Below are 25,917 nucleotides of genomic sequence, written 5' to 3'. Positions count from 1 at the left end.
AACTGACAACAGTGAGAGGAAGTCATGATCTTGCTAAAGCCCTGCTGATATCTATGAGGGCCAAATGCTGATCTTAGACGTATTTTACCCATGAGGAAACTGAAGCTCAGAATGTCCGTGTAGCTTGGCACAGGTCACATGGCCCGTAGAAAGCGGCTCTGGTATTGGAGGTCTGGTCTGTCCACTCACAAGTCAGTGAGGCAGGGGCACATCCGGGGGCTGTCTGCACACTGTTCCAAAGAGAAGGGCACCACACAGCCAGCAAGGAAATGGGCCAGCATTGAGACAAGGCCATTTAGAATGAGCCTTGCTTGTCAAGCTAATGTGCTCTTTCTCACAAATCAATGATTTTAGATCAACCTGGAATCACTTAGGGTTTTGTTTTGTTCCAGATTTTTGACCCATTAACCTCTTCTCTACTTAAAGGACAGTGCCACATTCCCAACAGCCCCACTCCTTACCAATACTCAGTTCGAAATGGAGATTTGGTTTGTTAATACAGCCTAAGACAAAAGTAGCATTTAAACCCATTATTTTTTAAAGAGTACTGAAGAGTAGAGCAAATGCATAGTTTGACCTTAGCCCTATCAAAGTCTTAAAAACAACAACAACAACAACAAAACTAATGCTTCTGAGACAACCATCTTGGGCCCTCCACGCTAATTTCCATCCTTCTTAAATGTGTATCCCCATGACCATCTCCTGCCATCCAAGGAAGCTTCCTGCACTTCAACATGTCCACAAGTGGATTTATTACCCAAGCAAGACCCCACTGTTTTCAGTGCCTCCAAATGGATGTTGACTGCTTTTCTTTTCCAATCTGATTGTCCTAATGAGTAAATAAAATACCCCTACCTCTGTTCCACTCTCTTTCCACTGAAAGATCATATGATTTGGTTCAAACACTTTTTCTTTACTTCCTTATGCCTGTATCTTCCTTAGATTTAGAACAAGGAATCTGTAACACTATTTAGGATTCATTTATTCAGCAAACATTTTCTGAGTCCCTACTCTTTGCCATGTAGACACATAGATCTATGCTACACAATCTTTCCTGAAGTCTGAAAAAGAAAGGTGACCCCTCCCCTTGAGAAGCACAAGGTCCGACCAAGGAAACAAGCCAGAAATTACACATCCTAGCATGATTCTCTCCAGTATAGAGTTTGAAGGGGTGAATTTGTGTCCTTCTCTACTAATTACTAGCTGTGTGACCTTAGGCATGTTACCTAGCCACTTTAAACATCAGGTTTTTTTACCTGTGAAATGGCGATAATGAGGGTACCTACCTTCCGGGGTTGTGAGCATTCAAAAAAACAATGACTAACACAAAAACTGCCTGGCACATAGATTCTCAGTCAGTGCCAGTTAATTTTTAAAGGAATGTGTAGAACTCAGGGACTGTATAGCATGAGTGATGGGCTCTTCCTTTCAGATGGAAAAAGAAGGAAGACCAGAGGAAAGGAACAAGGCAATCTATGACCCTTAAAGCTACAAAGTGAGGAAGGAGTTAGAATGTGAAGTCTTCTACTGAGTAACATTTTCCTTCACATTTTAAGGTTGGGTCATTAGGATCAGCTCAAGGAAATTGGGTTATTTCTGTACTACATGTAGTGACCAAATCAGAAGGAAGATGGTAGCCTCATTTTTTTTTTTTTAAATGGGCTGAAAATTCTCTTAAAATTGTCCTCTGTTCTGAACAACCATCTGAAGAGGGCTATTATCAAAAAGGATTGTCCTTACATTGTCCTTACATACCACTGGCAGATGCTGAGGAGAGAGTGGCTTCTGTGGGCTCCCTCTGAACCTTCCTAGATTACAGAGGCCAGGAGAAGGTCTGATGAAGAAACGTGGCTTATGAGTATCTGGAGGTTCAGTTATTGTTTCTGGCACCACCACTGTCATGTGGAAGGGTGAGCAGATGCATTCTTTCTGAATGTGAGAAAGAATAAGAAACAAATACCTTGGGCAAATACTTTAACCTGAAACCAAGACCCGGAAGAAATTTCCCCTGTGGGTCCTTACAAGAAAGATGCTATTCTGTGTTAGAGACAATGTCCTCAGTAGTATCAGTGAACCTGCAGGATTGTAAATGACATCATCATCAAAAAGTAGCATATCAGGGGCACCTGGGTGGCTCAGTGGGTTAAAGCCTCTGCGTTCAGCTCGGGTCATGGTCTCAGGGTCCTGGGATCGAGCCCCACATTGGGCTCTCTGCTCAGTGGGGATCCTGCTTCCTCCTCTCTCTCTCTGCCTGCCTCTCTGTCTCCTTGTGATCTCTCTGTCAAATAAATAAATAAAATCTTAAAAAACAAAAAAGTAGCATATCGGCACACGATCTATGCTACACAACCTTTCCTGAAGTCTGAAAAAAGAAAGGTTATTTTCAACTCACTCTATAGAACTAGCATTACTCTAATACCAAGACCATATAAAAGCATCATAAGGAAATTACAGACATACATCCCTCAAAACACAGAAGTTAAAGTCCAAACAATGTTTTAGCACATCAAAAATAAATAAATAAATAAATGCCAAGGGGGTAGTATATCATAAACAAGTGAAATATTAAGGTTGCTTTAATATTTAAAAATCAATCGATATAGCTGACCATGTTAACAAACTAGAAAAGAAAAGCTTATATTATGAAAATAGGTACAGAGAAGGCATTTGACAAAATTCAGCATTGTGTCATGACAAAAACTATCACCAAACTGGAAAGAGAAGAAAACTTTCTCAGCCTATAAAAAGCATCTACCAAAAAACCCTGTAACTACTTACAAGTCAAAGATCAGGTGTTCTCCTCCTAAGTCAGTAACAAGACAAGGATGTCCACTATCATCATTTTTAGACAATATTGTATTACCAATTCTAAAGAGTATGATAAGGCAAGAGAAATAAAATGCATACAGATCAGCAAAGAAGAGGAAAAACTTGTTATTCACAGATGACATGGTCCTCTATGGAAAATCGGATGGAATCTACCAGAAAAGCTGCCAGAACTAATAAAGGGTTCAGTAAGTTGCAGAAGACAAAATCAATATACAACGACCAATCATATTTCAATATACTAGCAACAAAAAATTAGAAAATGAAAAATTTGAAAGACAATGTATAATAGCATCAAAAATATGAAATAATTGGGGGTGAATCTGATCCCAAAAGTGTAAATAAAAACCTGTATACAGGAAACTAAAAAAAAAAATTGATGAGAGGTAATAAAAAGACCTAAATAAATGGAAAAATATATCCTGCTCATGGGTCAGAAGACTTAATATTGTTTAGATGTCAATTCTTCCCAAAACTGCTGTACAGTTTAAATGCAATCCTAGTCAAAATTCCAAAAGAGTTTTTTCTAAAACTTGAAGGTTGTTTCTAAAATTGACCTGGAAATGCAAAGGTCTTAATATAACCAAAATGATTTTGTAAACAAAGAGCAAAGGACGTTAACACTACCTGATTTTAACACTTACTATAAGTCTACAGAAATCAAGACACTACAGTATGGACACAAAGAAAAATAAATAGATTCAGGCAACAGGACAGAGTCCAGAAATAGACCTACACATATATAAACAACAGACTTTTGACAAAAGTGTGGAGAAAATTTAGTGTAGAAAGGATAACTTTTTCAACAAATTACACTGAGCAATATGCATTTACCAAAAACTGAATGTCTATCTACACCTCGTACCATACACAAAAAAGACAAAAAATTGATTATAGACCTAAATGTGAAACCTAAAACTATAAAACTTTTATTTTTTCCTAAATATTTTATTTATTTATTTATTTATTTATTTATTTATTTATTTATTTATTAAACAGAGAGAGAATGAGAGAGACAAAGAGCTGGGGGAAGAATCAAAGGAGAGGGACAAGCCGACTCTGCGCTGAGCCTAGAGCCCAACTCAGGGCTCGATTCCATGATCCTGAAGTCATGACCTGAGCCTAACTCAAGAGTTGAATGCTTAATTGAGCCACCCAGGCACCCCAAAAACTACAAAACTTTTTGATAATCAGATAAACTCTAAGTAATGAGTTAGGCAGCCATTTCTTTTTTACAATATCACACTTTCAGTCTATAAAAAAACAAACTGATAAATTGCATGCTATCAAAATTAAAAACTTCACTTTTTAAAATATAATGCTAAAAGAATAAAAAAAAAAGTTAACAAAGAGCTATGATAGTAAATGAGTTCCGTATCATCGGTCATCAAGAAAATGCAAATCAAAATGAAATGAGACACTACTACATAGTATTAGAATGGATTAAAATAAAGACACATTCAGGGGCACCTGGGTGGCTCGGTGGGTAAAGCCTCTGTCTTTGGCTCAGGTCGTGATCCCAGGGTCCTGGGATCGAGCCCCACACTGGGCTCTCTGCTCAGCACAGAGCCTGCTTCCCTTCCTCTCTTTCTGCCTGCCTCTCTGCCTACCTGTGATCTCTGACTGTCAAATAAATAAATAAAAATTAAAAAAAAAATAAAGACACATTCAAAAATAAATGAGTAAATAAATAAAGACACATCACACCAAGTGCTGAATGTTGGCGAGGATGGGGAACTCTCATACACTCCTGATGGTGATGTAAAATGGTGCACTCGCTTTGAGAACAATTTGGCAGTTTCTTAAAAACTTAAACATATACCTTCCATATGATCCAAACATTCCACTCCTAGCTATTTCTACCCAAGAGAAAAGAAAGCAAATGTCCATACAAAAATTGCACATGAATGTCCATAGCATCTTTATTTGTAATAGAAGCTAGAGAAAACCCAAATGCCCATCAACAGATGAGTTATAAACTAACCAAGGTATATCCATACTACTTAGCAACAGAAAGGCATAACTACTGATACATGCTACCAGACGGATACACCTCAAAATAATTATACGAATGAAAGTAGACAGCCAAAAAAGAGTACATGCTGTATGATTCCATTTTTATAAACTTCTAGAGGATTTAAACTGATCTCTAGTGCTGAAAGCAGATCAGTGGCTGTCTGGGGGTGAATGGAAGTGTGGGAAGATAGTATTACCAGGAAACTAGAAGTCATTCTGCTTTCTGTGTCCCTCATGTTCTGGCAGGTTGGCTCAGCTAGATGTGTATGATAATGGCAGAGGCAGGAAAGAGCAGGCCCAGTTCACAAACCTACTTTATATCTTTGCTTGCATGATGCCTGATTTAACATCCTCTTGCCCAGAGCAAGTCACATTGCTAAGCTCAGATTCAAGGGATGGGGAAACAGACTTCACTCTAGCAAAGTCACATAACAAAGAGGGTGGGCACAGAGAGGGGCATTACTGCACACTACCACAAGGCCTCCTGCAAGGCGAAAAAAACAAATCTCCTGGCTGGCCAACTTTGGTGTATAACTCATGTTTAGAGAATCAAGGTTAAAGAATCCCCATCAGTGCATTCTCTAGCCTTCAGGAAATTCTCCCCACACAGGCTTGTGGGAGGTGTTAGGGGTACTGAGTGCCACGCTATAGTCTAAAATCTCTTCTACTTGAATATCTAGAAGCCACAGCTTCTCCTGAGTTAAGAAATCTATAGCTACTACCTTCTTATCTCAATGGATTCTTAACAACTGGCTCCAGCATCTTCATGTTCCTAGAAACGGTGCAAATCTAGCTCTTACCTCTACAACCAGCCATGACCCTTTCAGAACCTAAACCATCCCCAGCCATTGTCATCAGGTGGTACATTCTTACCTGAGATGTTCTTACAGACCCTAAGACTAGTAGGACTTGAGGATGAAGAAGAGCCATGAATATAACAGGATGAGTTATGGGGCTGCCCTCAGCTGCAGTGAACATGACATTCTCAACCTTCTCCCTGGGCGTCCAGAGCCAAGATCACTGTCTGGCGTGAAAAGTGACCTCTATGGCCCCCAGGGCACTGCATTGAATGTAAGATGGATATAAAAACTCAACCAAGGGGGCCTGGGTGGCTCAGTGGGTTTAGCCGCTGCCTTCAGCTCAGGTCATGATTTCAGGGTCCTGGGATCGAACCCCACATCGGGCTCTCTGCTCAGTGGGGAATCTGCTTCCCTTCCTCTCTCTCTCTCTGCCTACTTGTGATCTATCAGATAAATAAATAAAATTCTTTAAAAAAAAAAAAAAAACTCAAGCCATCTATGGAGTCAGAACAGACAACCTACAGCCAACCATGAGGTCAGTCCGGGGACAAAAGCAGCACAAGCCGGGAGGCTGCCAGGAGAGCCCCTCGGCAGTCAGCACCACGGACAGGCCACATCCTTGTGAGCACGTTGGCCCTAAGCCCTTGGCATCCCTCGAAGGTTGCACAGAGGACAGGACACAAGAGACGTTGAAATGGATGGGGCTTTGGACTACTGATATCCCAGTCAGACCTGCAGAAGGGACCTAAGACAGGAAAATCAATGAATAAGCGTCAGTGTATAGATAAAAGCTCTTCAGCCACCATAAAAATGTGTATTAATGGAAGGAAAGGATAAGAATAAACCCTCTTCTCCCCCTTGAGAGTGCTTGCCTTTCTCAGTCAGGAACAAGCTTCCTCTCCTGATAATTCTATTAGCCATCATCTAAATTTGCACAACACTCTATAATTTACTAAGACTGAATGTTTACAGTCACTGATGCATGCTTTTATTATCCCCATTTTCTGGAAGAGAAAGCAGACGAGAGTGATGATTTGCTTGAGGAACCAGGACTCAGCTTTCCTGATCAAGCCTCACGTTCTCTCTGCTATAACACAGCACCCTCAAAGCTTCCACCCACCCTCTGGGACCAGAGCTTCAGGACACCCAGGAGGAGGCTGAGAAGGTGGTGCGCCACAGGGTCTCAGTCCAGCACCTCTGATCCCTGCTAACCTAAACTAGAACAAACCATTCAGGAAAGCTACTCAGAAGAAAGCCCTAGGAGAAGAGAAAGCTGTGCCTTGTCCCGGACAGGAGGGACAGAGACTAGAGGGAAGGGGACAAGGTGAGGAGGCCAGGCTTGTCCATAAAAGCTAGTAGAGGAAGAGTTCACTCCAATGAGTGCCAAGGAAGCAGCCTCCAGGGGGACTGTGCAGGAGAGGGGAGACAGAAGCCAGGGGCGGAATGAACTGGGTTGGGCTCCTAATGTGGTTCTGTTGGCCTGGGACGAGGAATAACAGGAACCTGAGGGAAAGAAAACAGGGAAGGATGGAAGGTATCAATGGGCCGCTTAATGGTGGTATAAAAATGGTTACATAGCTGCTCCGTCCGGCACCCCTCCCACCTACAGTGCAAAACCCAACACATCTGGGAATCGAGGCTGCTCTTGGGGGCTACTTTCTTCTTTCACTGTCTGGCGTGAAAAGTGACCTCTATGGCCCCCAGGGCACTGCACTGAATGTAAGATGGATATCAAAACTCAACCCAGGGGGCCTGGGTGGCTCTGGGAAAAGGCCTCAGTGTCATTTGTTGGAGTGAATTATTGATCCTGATTGCCCAGGTCACACTGAACCAGAGTCCTTCAAAGGCTAAGTTTCAGAGCTACCCACCAGGCTGCGTGGTAAGGAGGAAGGAGGACCAGAAGTACAGCCCGGACTCCACAAGTAGCTTAGAGGCTCCCTGGGCCATGAACATCACCAGATGCCAGGGCTGCAGGCACTCAGTCTCGTGGCCAAAAAGGGGCCAATGCTACCATTGGCCAGCACTGGGAGTGAATTGTCTCCTTCCATGGACGTTAAGTGCCTCTTTAAATGTTGTGCCCAGGGGCCCTGCTGACCTCCCCCTCGTCCTGGCTCTGCCGGATGCCACAGCTTCTCTGTGTCTTACAGACAGCCATGCCTAATTCTGGAAACTGGGGAGAGTTCCTGGGTCCAACTCCACAAAGCAAGGGTTGTAGCCCTTCTCATCCATGAGGTCGACAGGAGGCCTCCAGGAGAGCAGGTGTCTACCTGTGCAGTCCTGGGGAGACAGACACGCAGGACACAGGAGGACCAAACCTCTTCTCACACACCAGTCCCATCTTTCACCTACCACTCCCCCTTCCAATTTAAGACCACACATCGTTATCTTTTCCTAGCTTCTGAAATGTCCCAGTTCTGGAAATGAGTCCCTTAGGAAAAAAAAAAACAAAAAACATTTTAGGGTACTCCAGACCCTCAGTCAAACCATCTTGGAGTTCTGTTTCTGGGTCATGTGGAACTCTGGTGCCTTCCAAAGTCAGCTCATTCCCAGCTCAGGTCAGTGAGAACAGCAGGCTAGCAGGGTTCACGGCAATGGCCCCTGCCGTTGGCATGGGGAAGTACTGGATGCAATTCACAAAATCCTCCTGCAGGAGGGGGTCTCAATTTTTACTTTCCTCACTTTTTCCACTGGGACTTTCTGTAAAATGAATCTGTAGAAGAGAACTACTTTGGATGAGGCAGAGCCTCACTGATCCTGTGTGAAATCCTAAGATATTACATCCCCGGTAGGATTCTGCAGCCCAGAAATAGTCCCCAGACATCACCCAACCCCTAGGAGACTGCATCTCCCAGGCTGTGCCTGAATTTGAGCAGGAGGAGAGGTGCTGCAGGACCTAGGAGCCCATAGGTTGGCTTTCCGACAATCAAGCTAGGGACCAGTGAGAAGGGCCAGAGACCCAAGGGGTCTTGGGGACACGCTCCCTGCTGAGAGTCAGAATATAGACCAGACAAAGCAAAGGAACTTCTGCGCCAAAAACATCAGGTAATTAAGAAGATAGGATAAGCTGCTTTTCAGTTATCTGTGGCTGCAGAATAAAACTATTTCAAACTTTAGTGACTTAAGGCTACATCAATTTTATTATGCTTGAAATGTTGTGGCTCAGGAATTCAGACAGAAAGCAGTGGAGACGGCTCGGCTGCATGAAGGCGGAGATCCCAGGTGCAGGGCTGCAATGCAGCATCTAGGGCTGAACATCTAGAGCTTTGCTTCTGACTGTTGGTTTAGTGCATCAGTTTTTCTCCACTTCATAACTGCTGGGGCTGGGATGTCATCTAGAAACTTCCTCACTGACACATCTATGCCTGGTGGAGAGGGCTGAGCCAGTGGGGGGCTGGTCATGAATCCCTCTCTCTCTCTTTACCTCTTTCTCTCTGACTCTCTCTCTAGCATTCTTTCTCCATGGTTCACTTGGGCTTCCTCACACATGGTAGTCTCAGAAGCATCAGACTTCTTACAGAGGGAGTGGCTGCCCCAGAACCAGCATTTGAAGAGGGCTGGGCAGAAGCTCTTTGTGAACTGCCATTTAAGTCTGGATCATTCTATAGGGCAAGAGAGTCACTAAGGCCAGCCCCCATTCAAAGGGAGGGGAATTAGACTCCACCTCTTCATGAGACAAGTTGCAAAGAATTTGTGGTCAGCTTCCATCTAATGCACCCTATTCTTATAAAGAAACCCCAAATTGCATTGCTATAATTAGGGGTATTTATCTTACTTAACAATACTAAGTACATGGGGGGCCAATTCCCATTTTCTGCCAGAGAGCTCAGCAATTAGATTACGGACCTGGTCTCTGGGACTGTTGTTGCCCCCGGGATCAGCAGGAATACCTTCACAAGGAGACCATTCCTAGCTCACTTTACCTCAGTCATGGCCGCTGGTGTGATGTTCAGAAGCCCAGGAGGCCTTTGGGGAGATGAGTGCTGGGGAGGAGAGTAAGTTCTCACAGAAACAGGCCTCATGCCCAGGGTACTTATTGGCACCCAGACTGTGGGAATAGAGTTTCCCCCAGAATGCGGGGCGCAGCTTTCTCCGTGGACTTGGCTCCCTCGGAGGGGCAGGAGGAAGTTGCAAGGTGCAAAAAGACTTGAGGGTGTGGGCCCGGGAAGTCACACTGTCGCTGCCCCACGTAGAACCCGTGACCTTGCCCAGTTACAGGAACTGCAAGGAGAAGCCCACGGAACCGTGATAGCAGCTCCAGACTCGCCCACGGAACCGCGGTAGCAGCTCCAGACTCGCCCACGGAACCGCGGTAGCAGCTCCAGGCTCTCCTTCCTGCTGCTCCGGGCTCTCATTTGTGCAGCTCTGGCTCCTGGCCTCGCCTTGCCTTCCTTCTTGGTGGAGCCGTCCTGGTTCCCAGGCAGAATGGAGACTGCATTCAGCGTGTTTGCTGGGCCCTGTCCTACCCTCCATGGCTCTTCATTTTCTGGGTCCACGACAGTCACTGCAGCGCGTAGTTCCCTCCAGGCCCCGGCGCACAGGTTGTGCCATAAACATGGGTGCAGACTGACCACTGGGGACTCTGGACCCTGGATGACTGGAATGACTCTTGGATGGCTGGGTGGAACTGCCCTGGGCAAGGAGATTGGGCTGGGGCTACTTCTGACCTTCAGAAGAGAACTCTGCTCAGGCTTGGGGCGCCGCACCGAGCCCTCAGGTTGGGGAGCAGAGGGGCCGTCACCACAACCGGCACCTTAGGCACCAGGAAGCTCCCTGAGGCCGTGAGGTGATTGTTGGCCATTCTGTGGCAAACGTTACAAAACTCCATTCACCGCTGGGCTTGGGGAACACGGCGGTCCAGTGCCCATGGCAACGAGGGTCTCATGCATGTGACACCCCCATTCACATGAAGGCCCCCAGGAAATGTGCTCCCCACCAGCGCCATTCACACCATAGTCCTCCAGGAGGCTTGCTGGGATGTTTCCATAAATAACATGGGGTTGAGGATTCCCACCTTGAGGGATACGGTCCAGACTACATAAGATGCATGGGGGCGGGGCGTGGTGGTGCCGTGTGTTGCACGTGCTGGGACTTCCTTGAGAGGTAGCTGGGTTGGCACACCCAGGGGGCTTCCGAACCCAGACACCTTCTGTTCCTACGCCTCCACCTTCCTCCACCCCAGAAAAAAAAAAAAAAAAAGAAACTGGGCTGCAATGGCCAGGCTGGCCCTTCTCTGTGCCTGGAGAGCTTGTCGGAGCCCCCAGACAGAACCAACCTCCCCTTCTGATCTGTGCCTACTAACACCTGTGTATTAAAACAGGTGAACAAGGCCCCGGGCATACCATCAGGAACCATGACCAGAACTTTGCTTCAGGCCAGGCCAACAAAGGAGCCAGTGGCTCCCAGTGTGCTGGGACACCGGGAGGCCATGATCACTCAGAACATGGTTACTTCCTCCCCTCTGCTGCTTCCTCTCAGCCAAATATCACCAAAGCCTCTTATAACCTATAGCCCGAGGTCAGGTCGCTTTCTGTAACGCCAATCTGAACATGTCGCTCAGCCTCCCCAAAACACTGAAGGCCCTCCCTGCCCATCCTGTGGACGCTGATATTTCAAGACCCACTCCCAGGCCTCGGCTCACAAGGACTGCCCATAGCCCCCTTCTGTGCTAAGTGCTTACCCATGGTTACCAAGGTAAGAACTCACAAAACGGGGATTCCAGCCCAACTCTCTGTCTTCTCCGCTGTTTCATCGATTTGTTTTTTTGTTTTTTTGTTTTTTTAACTACAAACCAGTGCTGCCCCTACAGCATTCCTAGAATGCCCCTTTGACTATAGACCTTTTGTTTCCATCAGAAGGCATCAGAGTAAGGGTGCTAAACAAATCCGGGTAAAGGGCTGAGTTCCCAAGACCCTTTCCTGCCACCTGCTGGTCACTCACCGCAAGGCCATGCAAATCTCCAAAAACTGACCCCAACCCCGGAATGTGCACAAGGGACTGAGCACCTGTAAGGTGCTTGGCACTAGTCAGCTAACTGAATCCTTATAACCATCATGTGCAAGAGGGGTAAGGTGGAATCTGAGGCTCAGAGAGACTGAGTGACTCAGCTTTTAACCGGAAGATGTGAGACCGAAATGCTGGAATGGCCCAGGTTGGTAGATTGGTTTTGCCTATGTGCTCTGTGCCTCAGTTTCCCTCCGGTAAAATGAGGATAACATAAGACTTTCACATAGGACTGTAGTGATGACTTAAAAAGTTAGTAAGTGCTAAGTGCTGAGAACAGGACAGGATAGTTAGTGAAAACTAAATAGATGGGCATTTGCCTGCAGAACACACACACACACACCCAACGCACATAGGCACACATCTCACATACACGCACACTCACACACACACAGAAAATAGACAGTGGAAACCAGGAAACGGTCTGCCACCTGGAGCCAGAGTCTCATGTTTGGTCTGCAGGTCCTTTATTTTCTGGTGTGTCCTTGGAAGTACGGGGCATGGTGACTGACTGAGCCTTGTTTTCCCCAGTAAAATAGGAAGTACAGATGTGCCTGTGTCTCCAGCTGCTGGGAGGAGTGAGCACAAGTGTGATCATTGTGTATAAAACATTAAGTGCTCTGTAGGTCATGCTGACCCTCTGGAAGGGTCTGTGGCTGCTCAGCACTCCTGGCCCCTCACCTGGTACAAGCGTGAACATCTAGAACCTGAAGAGGGTAGAGGCAGTGTCCCCCACGGCTCTAGACCAAGGCCAGGGGAGCCCTGGAACCTTCCCTCATACTTAGGCATCTCCTAAGCATACTTAGGCATCTCCCCTCCCTTCCTAGACTGAAGCACCCTGTGCCCTGCTCGCTGAGGTACCTCCACAATCCAGTCCCCTCAGAAGTGAGGGGAGAGGTGCCTGTGGCCTCAGTGTGGGTCCTCACATGGCTTCTCATTTCCACATGGACAAAAGGCTCAGGACACCAGGGATGGAAGCTTACTGGGTGTCTGCCAGGGAGGAGAGTCATCAGACCCAGGGAAGCAGCCTCCTGAACAGCAGAGATGAACGGCCGTGTACAGGCAGCCAAACACGACAGCCTAGCGCTGCCATCTTTGATGTTCCGGGAGGGAGACCAGAGGAAGCCACAATGCGGCCACTACCAGAGGGTGTCTGCTGACCCCAGAGAGACATGGAGGATGCATGCGGTGTAATCAGTTAGGACCAGAAAGAGTTCTAGTTAGTGGGCCATGCAGCCCTGGAGGAAGGTTTCAGGACCCGTGAGTGCTGTCTGTGGAATGTTTCCATCGGCGAGCGGGTGGGGTTGGAGCCACAGCTCATTGAGTGAAGCAGGGAGAGCAAGGGAATCCCTGTGAGGAGACAGCCTGGAGTCAGCAAGTCTGGAAGGCTGGGTCCAAGACAATATTCACTCTGGACAAATGGAAGGCTGAGTACTTGTGTGCAAACCCCAACAGCCAAGAAGGGGCAGGAAGAAAGACGAAGCTAATCAGCTTCTCGTGTCAGAGCAAGCCCTCAGGGGCTCAGCCAGCAGTGGGTCCAAAGCAAGGAACCAGGAGGTGTGATATAGCTACCAAAACAACAAGAGAAAACGGGGTCACAGAAACAGCTAGAACAGTGATCCGGGCAACAGGGGTTGGGAAGGTCCCACCCATGGCCAAGCACTGAACCCAGACCCACAGCACATATGGGCATGGGCTGTAGGACAGTGAAGGCCCTTGAAGCATGACTGCTGTGAAACCGAGGGTCTGGAGGCCTGGGAGCATATGTTGTCTCTGGGGGCATGAGGCATGGCCAATGTGGGCAGAGGAGAAAAGGCATCTGCGATCTGGGAGCTGGAGTAAAAGGCCTCTGGGGTTCTGCTGAAACCCGTCTGGTTTCCAGAGACCAATCCAGAAGGCTCCTTGTTCCCTTGCATTTTCCCAGCCACCAATCCCTGTGCCTGGAGAAGAGCTTCTCTGGCTCTCAGTTCCCGGGGAGAAGGCTCACTCCGCAGCCAGGGAACCTTCCCCAAGGCCGCCGTGTGGCTGGAGCACCCAGGCCCACCCTCCCCTCTCCTCTTCCCCTCTTAGTGTTGATCGGCGTGGGCACTGAGACCTTCCTCCAGGGGCAGTTCAAAAGCCTGGCTTTCTATTTGCTGTGAGTATGTGTGCATGTGCCCTTCCCTGCTGGCATGTTCTGGTCCGACTCACCCTAAGGCTGCCCCACTAACACAGAGTAGCCCACACCCCTGTTTCATGCTAACTCCATCACATCCCACAGGTGGAAGCCCTAGAGGGGACTTCTAGGATATTCTCTGGTTTGGGCAGGGCTTTGGTCAGATCATTATTCCGTCCCTCTACCTACACACCCATCCATGCATCCATCCATCCATCCGTCCATCTGTCCATCTACCCACCCAGCCAACCAGCCAGCCAGCCAGCTACCATCTATCCAGCCATTCATCTATCTTTTCAATCATCTCTTTGTTCTGCAAACACGAACCAAGCTTGTTTCAGAGAGAGAGGAATCAGCTCCAAAGACTCTATGTTTGAGCCTTCTATATGCCAGGCACAGAAACACGTCTTATTCATGTGTGTCCTTGAACTCCAACGGCACTGTAGAAGGGCATACTGTCCTAGGTTTTCAGATTAGAAGATTTAGAGGGGATAAGCAGCTCAGCCAGCCCCAACAAACCCATGAGCAACAGGGCCCAGAGTCGGGCCTGGGTCCATTTAGTTCCCTAGCCTCTGTCCTTTCTTCCCGCCAACTGCCTTCACAAATGCCAGCCAACGGGAGATAGACCACTGTGCAGTGGTGGCCTGAAGGGGAGGGTGGTCTGCCAGCTCCCGAGGGACACGGGGCACCTGTGCGCTCTCCTGCGGCCTCACTAAGCTGCCGCCCGCACCCACCGTCATCCGGGCTTCCCCTGCCCAGGACGGCTCTTTGACTTGCTGTGCGGATCGGCCCCCACTGTCTCCCAACTGTCTTCCACCCGCCCAGCACATTACCACTCTGCCACAAAATTCGCCACCTAGAAACGCAGGGCTGTTCTGGAACCCTCAGCCACGGCCACGGCCTCCAGGCCATATTCCTCTGCCATCTCCTGGCCTCCGTTTTATTTCTTGTCACTCAGCTTCCACCTCAGGAGCCTCTGACTCTTTCTCAGACTCCCTGCCTCACCTCACCTCACCTCCAAGCCCTTGCTCACTGCAGTGAGCACCCAGGGTGACTTACCATCCACCTCGATGTCCCCAAAGCCTGATGTCCATCCCTGGCATTCCGCCCTGGGAAGCCTGCCCTGAGCCTGGAGCCCCTGACACCTACAAGCGACTTCTCTTTGCTCTGAACCCCCTCCATGTCTTTCTGAGCCTGTCCACCCAGAATCCAGAAACCAGCCTGGCCTTCGTCTTCTCCTCTCTCTACCTAGCTTCCCCACGAACATCACTTCAGGTATGAGTTAGATGTGATTATCCTCCTATAACAAGTCAGGTCTATAGCCACTTAATGCAAACTGCATTTTGCCCAGAGCCCTGCCCCTCCCTGACTGCTCTATTCTTGTCCCAAGGGGACACCAAGCCCCTCTAGTCACTCGGTGGTCCAGTCCTAGAAGACTTGATTTCCAGCCTCAGGTCCCGCCGGCCCCGCTCTGAGTTAGTTTATGTTCTCCCCTGTGCAGTGCTCCATAGCTGCAGGGATGGGAGCCCCTGCCCGCCTGCCTGCCCCAACCCTCCGTCCCTTCTGTCCCTCCCACACTCACCCCCCCCATTCCTCAAGGCCATCTCAATGCTCCGCCTCCCTCCCCCCACCTCCCTCCTCTTTCTCCCTCGCACACATGCAGTCTCTCCGGCAGATCTGACTCCTGCCTCTGTGTGCCCCCACACTCAGGGTGTTCTTTGACTCTAGCACACCCCTGTGTCACTGTCACCCCCTCCCCCGTGTCTCTGGGACCCGACAGAGGCCAAGGCTCAGAGTAGGCTCCCATGGGCGCTGAGCTATCGTGGGCTTTCTTCTGGTTCTTCCCCACTTCTCTGCACACCAACTTCCACTCCCACCTTTCTCCTTCCTGTGGGGCTCCTCACGGCCTTCCTCACACTCACCCACGAACACCAGCCACACCACTGGCTGAAGGGTCTGCGTGGCTGGCGTGACACTGCAGGGAAGAGGCTTCGGTTTGTGGGATCCCGCTAACCACAGCAGGGCTTTCGGCTTGGATTCGCTGCCCTGCCTGAGTGACCAGACCTTCCTGGCCTCGAGGGGCACAGCTTCTACAGCAACAAACAGGACCCCTGGAGAGTCACTCCACAGCCCAAGCCTCAGTTTCCTCCTTGTCCCCCATCCCATGATCTAGAAAAAGATATGATGCTTGTTTTATAAACTACGTGCCCCAGTGTACTTGTTAGAAACACAGGCTCTGGAGTCTAAGGTCTGGGTTCAAATCTTGCCCCTGCTATGGATCTGCTGTGTGACCACAGCAAGGAGCTTGACCTTTCTGTGCCTCGGTGCCCTTAGCTGTAGGCTGAGGGTTAGTACAGTGCTTCAATCATAAAATTGTTAGAAGGACTAAATGAATTGATATTGGTGAAGCCCTTAGAACATGCTTGTGCATAGTGCTCGTTGTATAAATGTGGATATTCCGTTTGAAAGCTGAGGAGTAAGTGTTAGAGAGATGCTGGGAGACAGAGAGAGTAGGAGAGAATAGGGATTAAGTACATAAATGCTTATGGAGAGAGAGACCGAAAAAACGGTAACTAACATTTACAAAATGAGCACTATGTGCCCCATTTGAAGGGTTTTCCAAATATCAGCTCATTGAGACCTTTTAACAATTTTATTGCTGGAGCACTGTAATTCTGTCAGTTTACAGATGAGGACATTGATGCACAGAAAGGTCAAGTCCCTTGCCTGAGGCACACAGCTGACCAGTAGCAGGAGCAATGCCCAAGCCACCTTCCCCTGTGGCATAGCCTCTCCTTTCACTCATTCATTCACTCCAGTGATATGCATGGAGCACTTAACAATAAGCCATTCCCAGAGTGGGCCTGGGCTGCAGGGAAGAATTAGGGAAGGAAGTGACAAAGGGAGTTCACAGGCTGGTAGCTCGGGTCACACCGTACAACACAGAGAAGCAAGAGATCACGGGACAGACAAAAGGAGGAAAGAAGAATCCTTTCAAGAAGGGCTAGCTTGTGCAAAGTCACTGTGGCACCTGGTAACTTCCTCTGTAGTCAGAGAACTATGGATTTTCATTTAAGGCTTTAAAGGCATGCTAAGAAAGTTCAATTTTATAGGACTCTCCAATAAAACATGTAAGTTCCACTCCCGAAGATTCTGATATATAAAGTCTGAGGCTGGCCCAGGAATCTTTGATTTCACATATTTCCCAGAAGATTTGGATTGGAAATTCCCTGGACCACACATGGAACATGAGGAGATTTTGAAGCAATGTGGATTGGGAAGACTACAGTCCCATTCAGAGGGAGTCCTCAGGGCAGCCAGTGGGGACCAAGTGGAAGAGCAGGAGAGGGAGAAGGGAGGGCAGGGAGTTAGAGAGGCAGAAAAGGGGAGACAAGTGCAGGGGTCAAGGCGGCATTACCCAAACTCAGGTCATATAGGTCAGGCCAGAGACTGTTTGGACAGTGGGAAAAGAGGGAGAAGGAAAGGGATCGGGAACAGATCCAGCCTTCAAGTTCGTACAACCAAGCAGCAAATGTTATGTTAGTGACAGTAGTAGAAGGACGTGCCGGCTAGTGGCCACATAGGGGGCCAGGGTCAAGGCAGCGTCCTCCGGTGGCCTACACTCCCGCACCCATCTTTGGGCCCTGGCTGGCACCTGTCCACTGAGGCCTGACCCAGCATAGGCCCTGGCACGGAGCAGCTCCTGGCAGACACCGGCTGGGGGGCCGCATTAGGTCAGGAAACTCCTGGACATTCTGTCGGCAGGAGATGGCCAGGAGCCCCAGAGGCAGTAAGAAAAGAGGCTCTGGAAGAGCAAAGGGCAGATCAGAGGGCTCTAGAACTCCCTTCCTTGTCTCCACCACAGGTTCATAGGCGCTGCCGTCTCTGTGTGTGAAGGGGCGTACTTTGTGGCTCAACTGCTGGCCATCTGCTTCCAGTAAGTAGTCTCCTCCTAGCCCCAGACGCCCCCACATACCACCACCCGTGAGGCCAGTCCAGCTGAGGTCCTGCTCCTGAAGCAGCTGCGACGGCTGCCCTCCCCACCCACACAGCCAGTCCCTGCCCAGACACGGGCTCAGTCCCACAGAACTCAATGGTCCCCCTTCTCTGCTCCCAACCAGGGGAGCAGAATGAAGCATCCACCTAGGGCCCGTTCCCACCCAGAAGCCCCTGCAGAGTCCATTCCCACCTCCAAGAACAGCACGTAGCTGCATCTGCCATCGCAGGTACCCATGGAGAGGGGAGGACCCTGCGGAAGGCCGGATGGTCTTAGAGGCAGCAGAGCTAGATTGCAGAACTGGTTCTTTTTCCTGCTAGAACCCAGGCACAAGTCAGGGGCTGTAAAGATCCCCTCGGGAAGCCACATGGTCACAGAGGCCCATACTTGCTGTCTAGCAGTGCTCAGTTACTAAACACTGTCATCATTGTGGCCAAGAGCTGTTTCTGGACCACAGCTCTCAGAACCTCAATAGTTGTGTCTCTAGGTAATCAGAGAAAGAGCCAGGCCTCAAATCCCCAGCACCTTGCAAGGCCATCAGCTGCCTCCAAAGGTCACCAGCCCTGAGGCAAAAGATTCTTCCTTTCTAATGAATGGCACAGTCAAGCGATCTTTGCAACTTCTCTGGGACAGGTTAGGAAGGAGCCTTGAACCCAAAGGGGCATTTCACTCTGTTCTGAACTCCCTCCTCTCCCAGCCAGGGTCTGGTCACAAAACAATGTCCACCAGATGGCACCAATGAGCCATGGTTATGGTTTGCAGGAGGAGGGCAGTGTTCTGAACCAGACCTTTGTCCTCCAGCCCCCGCCACTGCCCCCAGACTAGCCTGGACAGACCAATTCACAGGATGAAGGAGATGAACCTAAGACAAGCCCTTTCCTTCTTTGAAACCCGGAAGCAAGAGTGCTGAGGAAATGGGCTCGGCATCAGACCTCTGCCAATTTAAAAAGGGCCTGTTTATAAAGGGACCTTTTAAACTGAGGGCCATTTTAAAAAGAGGTCCCTCTGGGGCTGATGCCATCTTATGCCTAGGCGAGGCTCTGTGAGCCAGGTGGAGCTGGATTCTGGCCTGTTCACTCAGGGGGACAAGTGGCTTGTGCAGTGCCCAGTCTACACAGCTGTCCCAGCCAGCTGTTTCCCAGACCACATGCCTTTTCCACTCCACTGGGGACCTCTCAAAGGGCCCCTGAGTCTCCTATTCTCCTTCCCACTACCTTTGCTGAATCCTGGTATCGTTGAGCTCCCTTCACCCTTGACAGAAAGAGCAGGCGAGGCAGCCTTTTAGAAAAATTGTAGGCCCTCTTGAAGGACTCAGGCAAGAAACCTAACTGTGGAACCCATGATGAAGACCCCAGCCCCTGGGGAGTGTTTGGCCACAGGCCACTAAAGAGAACATGGGGACACCAGGACTCGATCCCAGCCTCCAACAGCTTCCCATGTCCTGGGGCTTTTCTGGGTTGTTTCCTATTTCCTGCTAATCCTGGACTCGGCCCCCACCCCCACCCCCCTGCTGCCAGGTGTCAACCAGAGTCCCTGGCCTACAGAGCAAGGGAGAAAGCCCGCTGGTTGGGCTGCTTCCAGAAGTTCCTGGCGTACATGCTGCTGTCTGTGGCCTGCTTTCTCCATCCCGTCCTGGTCTGGCACGTGACCATCCCAGGTAGGAGCTCCAGGAGTTCGTGGAGGGAGGAAACCCTACCACAGGTGGATTCTGAGCAGGAGGGGCTGAATCCCCCCGCATAGACCTCAGTGACACTGGCCCCACCTCTGGCTCCACTGACTTCTTTGGCCTAGATCAAGGGAATGAGGTGGGGTCAGACATACTTCATGTTGATAAAGTAGTAGAAATATCCCTTCTTATGGGCCCAGAGGCTGCACCTACAAACGGAGAACTTTCCTCCAGTGTCTGCGTGTGGTCTGGGCCTTCAGAGGGTATGAGATGGTCACTTCTCTGTCCAAACCCTCCCATGTCTCCCCAGTGCTACCCATTCTGGTCCAAACTCCTCAGCCTGGTTTGGGAGGCATGCCATGAGGGGACCCCAGCAGACCCTCCAGGCCTCATCATCTTCCCTCCCACCTCCTAAGTCCGTGCTAGTCAGCTAGAAGCCAGGGTGCCGTGCTCCCACCCCTGGGTTTTGCCCACAGCCCTTCTGCTAGTACCCTTTTCTTCCCCACTCCCTAGCTATGAAAGCCTGTCCCTCCTCGTGACCGGCCTAAAATGCCCGGTGTGCGGGGAGACAACGTTGGAAGGCAGAGCCTCCTCTTCCTTCCCATGGTTTATCTTAATGTACCTGTCTTAGCATCTCAAGGCCACTCTGCTCAACCCTCAGTGGACTCCAGAGGATTCAGCAACAATGAGGCCAGGGCAAGCCACAACCTCCCGCTCTTTAGAGAGGGAGAGACACCCAGAGGCCTCCTCGGGATAGGCAGGCCTGCAGGCAGGAGAACCAGGGCAGCAATCTCAACCTGAGCCGGAGAGACCTCTAGGCTGGAGACTGGGAGAGAGGGGTAGGGGGGGAGGAGGGAGGCTGCACCCAAGAGAGGGACCCGTGCTAGGCTAGCCCCACCCAGTAGGATTCACACTTTCCTCCATCTTTCCTGGGAAGGCTGAGGAAGGAGCATCTCTGCACTTCTGGGAATGGAAGGAAGCCCAGTTCTGCGGTTGGAGCCCAGTATCCAGAACAGAGTGCAACCCACGGCAGGCATTGCAGGTCCGGCCCAACACGAGGTCCTAACACAGAAGCTAGGGATGGTGATGAGAAGACAGGCAGGTGGCCCCAGGGGCGGCTATCAACAGGCAGGGGCCTCAGGCACAGGGCTGCCTGGCTAACAGTCAGGAGGAGTACAGCGCTGGCCCCATGGACATCCCTTAGTCAGACAGCAGGCCTGGCCCTGAATCAGGGGTTGTGTGAGGACAAGTCAGGGGTGCAGGCTGGAGCCTGGGGGGCCTGAGCATGCCACGGTGGCCCTCTGGAATGATGGGCTCGGACAGCATTCTGTCCAACTCCTCCCCAGCACACGTCTAGCCTCCTGACCTCCCACATTCCTTCCAGGCTCCATGCTCATCATCACTGGCCTGGCCTACTTCCTGCTGAGCAAGCGGAAGAAGAGCAAGGCCTCCCCGGAGGTGCTGGCCTCCTCTGAGCAGTACACGGACCCCTCCAGCAGTGCCGTGAGCACCACCGGCTCTGGGGACACCGAGCAAACCTACACCTTCCACGGGGCCTTCAAGGATGGGCCCGGCTCCCTCTTCGTCCACATGAAGAGCATCCTGAAGGGGGCCAAGAGACCCGGTGCCCTCCAGTGCCCAGACACCCTGACAGGGCTGACCTTGGAGCCAGCTGACTCTCTGGTCAAGAAGAAGCAAGTGCATTTTGAGGACAGTACAGTCAGTATCATCCCGTCTCTCACTGAAGACCTGGATGATGGGGACAGCGAGCCGGAGGAGACCACCTCTGACACTACCCCTATCATCCCGCCCCCACAAGCCCCTATCTTCCTTCCTTCTCTCGCAGACACCAGCCTGTTCTGAGTCGCTCCTTCCAGCCTGAGGGACACTCAGCAAGGGGTCTTCAGAGATTGACGGCCCTGCCTGGAGTTTCCTAATACCTGAGGAACTCCCAGGAGCTGGGGGTCGTCACCGGTCAGGGCTTCATGGCGTGACCAGACTTCCCCACAGTAGTTAGGCTTCTGGGACCATCAAGGGGCCTGGCAGATCCTGCAGATCCTTGAGGAAGGCGCAAATGAAGCTCACGCTGCCTCAAACCAGCACAGGTTCCTCCTTCCTGGGCATGGAGTGGGGAAATCTTGGTGCTTTCCCTGAAAGAGACCATCAGTCCCGCTTCACATAAGGCTGCTTCGGCCCCGGAAGCCAGTGGGCTTCTCTTCTCCGGACACGAGGACCCAGCACTCAACAAGGACTCATCATCCATCCCATCTCTATGCAACAACCTGGCTCTGAACAAGCCCAGGGGAGTGTTGGTTATGAGCAGATCCAAGGCAGGTGTTGGAGGTAGCCCTAGATCCCAACCCCCAGGCGAGATCGCTCCCGAGGTAGAGGGAAGACAAGGCTGCCAGCCCTCAGGATGCGAGCAGCGGGAGCTGTGGGCCGCCTTCTCTGTGTGTCCTGGGGCTGGGTGCTGGGCAGCAGGAGATACAGAGCCCTTCAGGAAACAATGCCGCTCTGTGCTCCCTGCAGGGAAAGCCAAGTTCATTCCAGAAGCATCACTGAGGACTCCTGGCGTCCCCACCACATGAACTTTCCCGAGATTCCGAGCAGATGACGTAAACCAAAAGGTCTTGGATGGCGACAAGGATTCAGCGGCGCCAGTCCCAGCACAGCACCCAGTGTCTACAGTGTGCGGGGAGGGGGGCGGGGGGTACTGGGGAGGCGGTGGTCCCCAGACACCAGTCACAGAGACACGGCCACACCGTGCTCAGCAGCCTGGTGGCAGAATAGGTGATAAATATACATTTGTTTTAAATGAAGGGAGGGAAGAGGAGGGAAAGGGGGGTGGATAGGAGGGAAGTGGGCAGGCAGGTCAGTTTTGGGACACTGGGCGAGGGAAGTGACAGTTAACCTATCATGAACAAAGAAATTTCAATCAGATATCCTTCAGAGATTTGCGAAATGGTATTTGTTTCTAAAAGGTGTCTTTTGGTTCATGGGATTGTCACAAGGAAGAGCAGACATATTATTCATAAATAGTCTCAGTGAATGGGTAATCTGAAGAAACAGTTATATTGTTTCCGTGTGCGTGTGTGTGTGTGCACCAGGGTTCTGCAGAGCAGCCCTTAGAGCACATGCTTGAAGGTCTAGATAAAAAACATGTGTTCATACTTTTCAACATCCCCTAGTAGTTCCTTCGCAAACGTGGGGGACTAAGGGCCAACCAGATGATCTTTCTGGTGCCTGAACCCAACAGGTTTCCCAAGTGAGCAGCTCTCTTCCCGCAGTAACCCAGTTCTCCTTTAAAACCAAGTTAGAACAAACAAGTAAATATGTTCTTGTGAGCCCTCGAGGACGGCTGCCACCAAGAGCTTCAGAATCTGCCAGCCCACAGTCAGGGGAGACCGAATCACAGAATGTGGGCATTAGGAGACAGGAATGGCACCCAATTCCTAATGGGCCAGGTGTCCCAGGCAGGACCCTTGTGCACAAAAGGAGCCCCTGTGGAGAGGAGCCAGGGGTCCTGCACCTGTCACACCCAGAAGGGGAAAGTGATGGGCACAGACAAACACACAACACAGGATTGGCAGGCTTCTGGGCAACCCAACACTTCCGCTCTGTTCTCAGAACTCAAGCCACCCCAGTGGGGATGAATGACCAGGTCACAAGAAGCAAATGCTGAAGTGTATTATCAGAGCTATTTAATAAACACTTCTGTAAACCCAGAGTAAAGCATTGTTTGGGATGGGTCTTAGCAGGGAGGCACATGTTGGGAATTCCAGGGGATTTGATGGGCCTACCCTCCTGAGACATCTGGGCTTCCTGGTGTCCATGATCAGTGAAGCAAGAGTTTGTTGACTAGACATCAGAAGCTCAACAATTATGATCTTCCCTAACTTAGCGAAGGAAAGCTCTCCAGCACGCTAGTGCTTCCAACCACAGCAGCTGCAGCGAAGCTGGGATGAGATCCTTAGACAGCCTGGAGCCCTCAGCTCTGTCAGTAGACCAGACAAGAAAAGTGGCATCCTCTGATGAGCAGATGAATGCCACAAGTCACCTTTTGATCCTCAGCCCAAGACACTTTGCAGTCACATCCCTGTGCACTGTTATCCCTAGAAAGACGTTGTTACCCTTATCCCTGATGAGAAACAAAGACCAGAAGGGCTGACCCTGTCCTCTCCTTTTCCCTTTCTCAGCAGAAAGTGGTTGTTCCACGTTGCATAGATGTGGAACAGAGCGACTGGAAGTAGAAACAGCCTTGGGCTGGATCACTGGCTCTGCTCCTAACACGCTGATTGACCTTGACCAACCTTCTTCACCCCTCTGGTCTCAGGTTCCCCTATAATGTGGGAATAACAGCACTTCTCTCAGGACTGTCACAATGACTCAACCAACAAGAATGGGGAAAGAGCTGCCAAGATTGCAAATCACCCAGGTCAGTGTGAGTGCCTGTCCCCATAGCTGTGGGGGCCCCATGCTGTGTGTGACTGCACCGTGAGGAAGTCCCAGAGTAAGGAAACACTGAGGAAACACCACCAAAATATGTCTTGGCAGCATGGCCAGTGAAGGTCCAAGAGCTCCTTTCGTCCCTCAGGATTCCAGTGCTTGAGCCTGGGAAGAGCATAGCCACCATCCACCATCTTAGACAGAGACACAGGGGACCCTCGATCAAGAGGAGCTGGGCCACCCAGAATGTCCTCTCTGTCTCTCATCAGCCCTAAGGGATTGTTTTTTTAGTTCTTAAAATATATTTATTGAGATAAAATTCACACAGCATGAAATTAACCAATATAAAGTGCAAAATTAAATGGGTTTAGTATATTCATAATCAAGTTCACTACAATCTAAGTTCACAATATTTTCATCACCCCCCACAAAAAAAAACACTTGGTATGCATTAGTGATCACTACCCCAACCACACCCAAAGCAACCACTAATCCACTTTCTGTCTTCATTGATATTCCTATTCCGAACATTTCATATAAATGGAACCACATAGTATGTGGCCTTTTGTTATTTGCTTTGTTCAGTTAACGTAATATTTTTCAGGTTCATCCATGTATAACATGTATCCTTTTTTTAATAACATGTATCCTTACATTACTCCTTTTTGTGGCTGAATAATATTCCATTACATGTATATGTCACATTGTATTTATCTATTCATCTGTTGACAGACATTTGGGTTGTTTACACTTTGTGCCTATCATGAACAATGCTGCTATAAACATTCACGTCTTGGGGTGGATACATATTTCCATTTCTCTTGGACAGATGCCTAGGGGTAGAAATTCTGGGTCAAATAGTAACTCAACGTTTAACTTCTTGCAAAACTGTCAAACTGTTTTCCAAAGGTGCTACATCATTTTACATTGCCACCAACAGTGTATGGGGGTACTGATTTCTCCACATCCTCACCAACATTTTCTATTATCTGTTTTTTTTTATTATAGTCATCCATTCATTATGGTTTTGATATACATTTCCCTAATGACTCAAGGGGTTGAGCATCTTTTCATGTCCTTATTGATCATTTGCATACCCTCTTTGAGACGTGGCTATTCAAAGGCTTCACCTTTTTTAAACTGGGTTGTCTTTCAATTTTGAGTTGTAAGAGTTTCCTATACATTCCAGATACTAGACCCTTACCAGATAAATGATTTGCAAGTATTTTCCCACTTCTGTGGGTTGCCTTTTCATTTTTTGGTAGGGTCCTCTGAAACACAAAAGATTTAATTTTGATGAAGTCCAATTTATCTATTTCTTTTCTTCTGTGGCCAAATCTAAGAGACCATTGCTTAACCAAAGGTCATGGTTTATTCTTATATTTTCTTTTAACAGCTTTACAGTTTGGGCTCTTAAATTTAGAAATATCAGTTTTGGGGTAATTTTTCGGCATGGTGCGAAATGGAGTCTATAACTTAATTCTTTTACTTGTGGATATCCAGTTGTCCCAGTGCCATTTGTTGAATTAAATTATTTTGCCACCTTTGTTGAAAATTTATAGACCATAAATTTCTGCACTTTTAACTCTATTCCATTGATCTGTGTATCTAGCCTTATGAAATTTCCACAGCTCAGATCACTGTAACTAACTTTGTAGTATGTATGTTTTGAAACTAGGAAGTGTGAGCCCCCAACTTTATTCTTTTTCAGGATGCTTTGGCTATTCAAGGTCCCTCACATTGCCATACGAATTTTAGGATCAGCTTGTCGATTTATGCAAAAAAAAAAAAAAAAAAAAAAAGGCCAGCTGGTATTTTGATAGGGATTCCATGGCCTTCTGGACCAGTTTTGAGAGCTTTCTCATCTTCACAATGTTAATTCTTCAACCCATGAATATATGGTGACTTTCCATTTATTTAGATTGTCTTCAATCTCTTTCAATGTGATGTTCAAACTTTAGCCATCTTTCTTAAAATTATTCCTAAATATTTTATTCTTTTTTTGTGCTTT

At 49.1% G+C, this 25,917-nt stretch overlaps 1 protein-coding gene across 3 annotated transcripts in view; it reads left to right on the top strand.

Moving 5' to 3' along the window:
• The window catches only part of TMEM72 (transmembrane protein 72), a 29,092-nt gene extending 4,524 nt beyond the window's left edge, over positions 1 to 24,568 (top strand). Inside the window, exons 2-5 of one of the 3 annotated variants that reach the window (XM_032313673.1) lie at positions 13,713 to 13,779; positions 17,663 to 17,734; positions 19,312 to 19,451; positions 20,845 to 24,568. In XM_032313673.1, the coding sequence (XP_032169564.1) occupies positions 13,713 to 13,779; positions 17,663 to 17,734; positions 19,312 to 19,451; positions 20,845 to 21,323 (758 nt within the window). In that variant the 3' untranslated portion in view covers positions 21,324 to 24,568. Of the gene's footprint in view, positions 1 to 13,712; positions 13,780 to 17,662; positions 17,735 to 19,311; positions 19,452 to 20,397; positions 20,503 to 20,844 lie in introns of those variants that run through there. The other 2 variants (XM_032313675.1, XM_032313674.1) reach the window with 2 other exon arrangements.
• Positions 24,569 to 25,917: the final 1,349 nt, after the last annotated feature.

Source organism: Mustela erminea, chromosome 14 (genome assembly GCF_009829155.1).
Source record: "Mustela erminea isolate mMusErm1 chromosome 14, mMusErm1.Pri, whole genome shotgun sequence".
Taxonomy (NCBI): Eukaryota; Metazoa; Chordata; class Mammalia; order Carnivora; family Mustelidae; genus Mustela; species Mustela erminea.
This window is presented reverse-complemented; position numbering and strand designations above follow the sequence as displayed.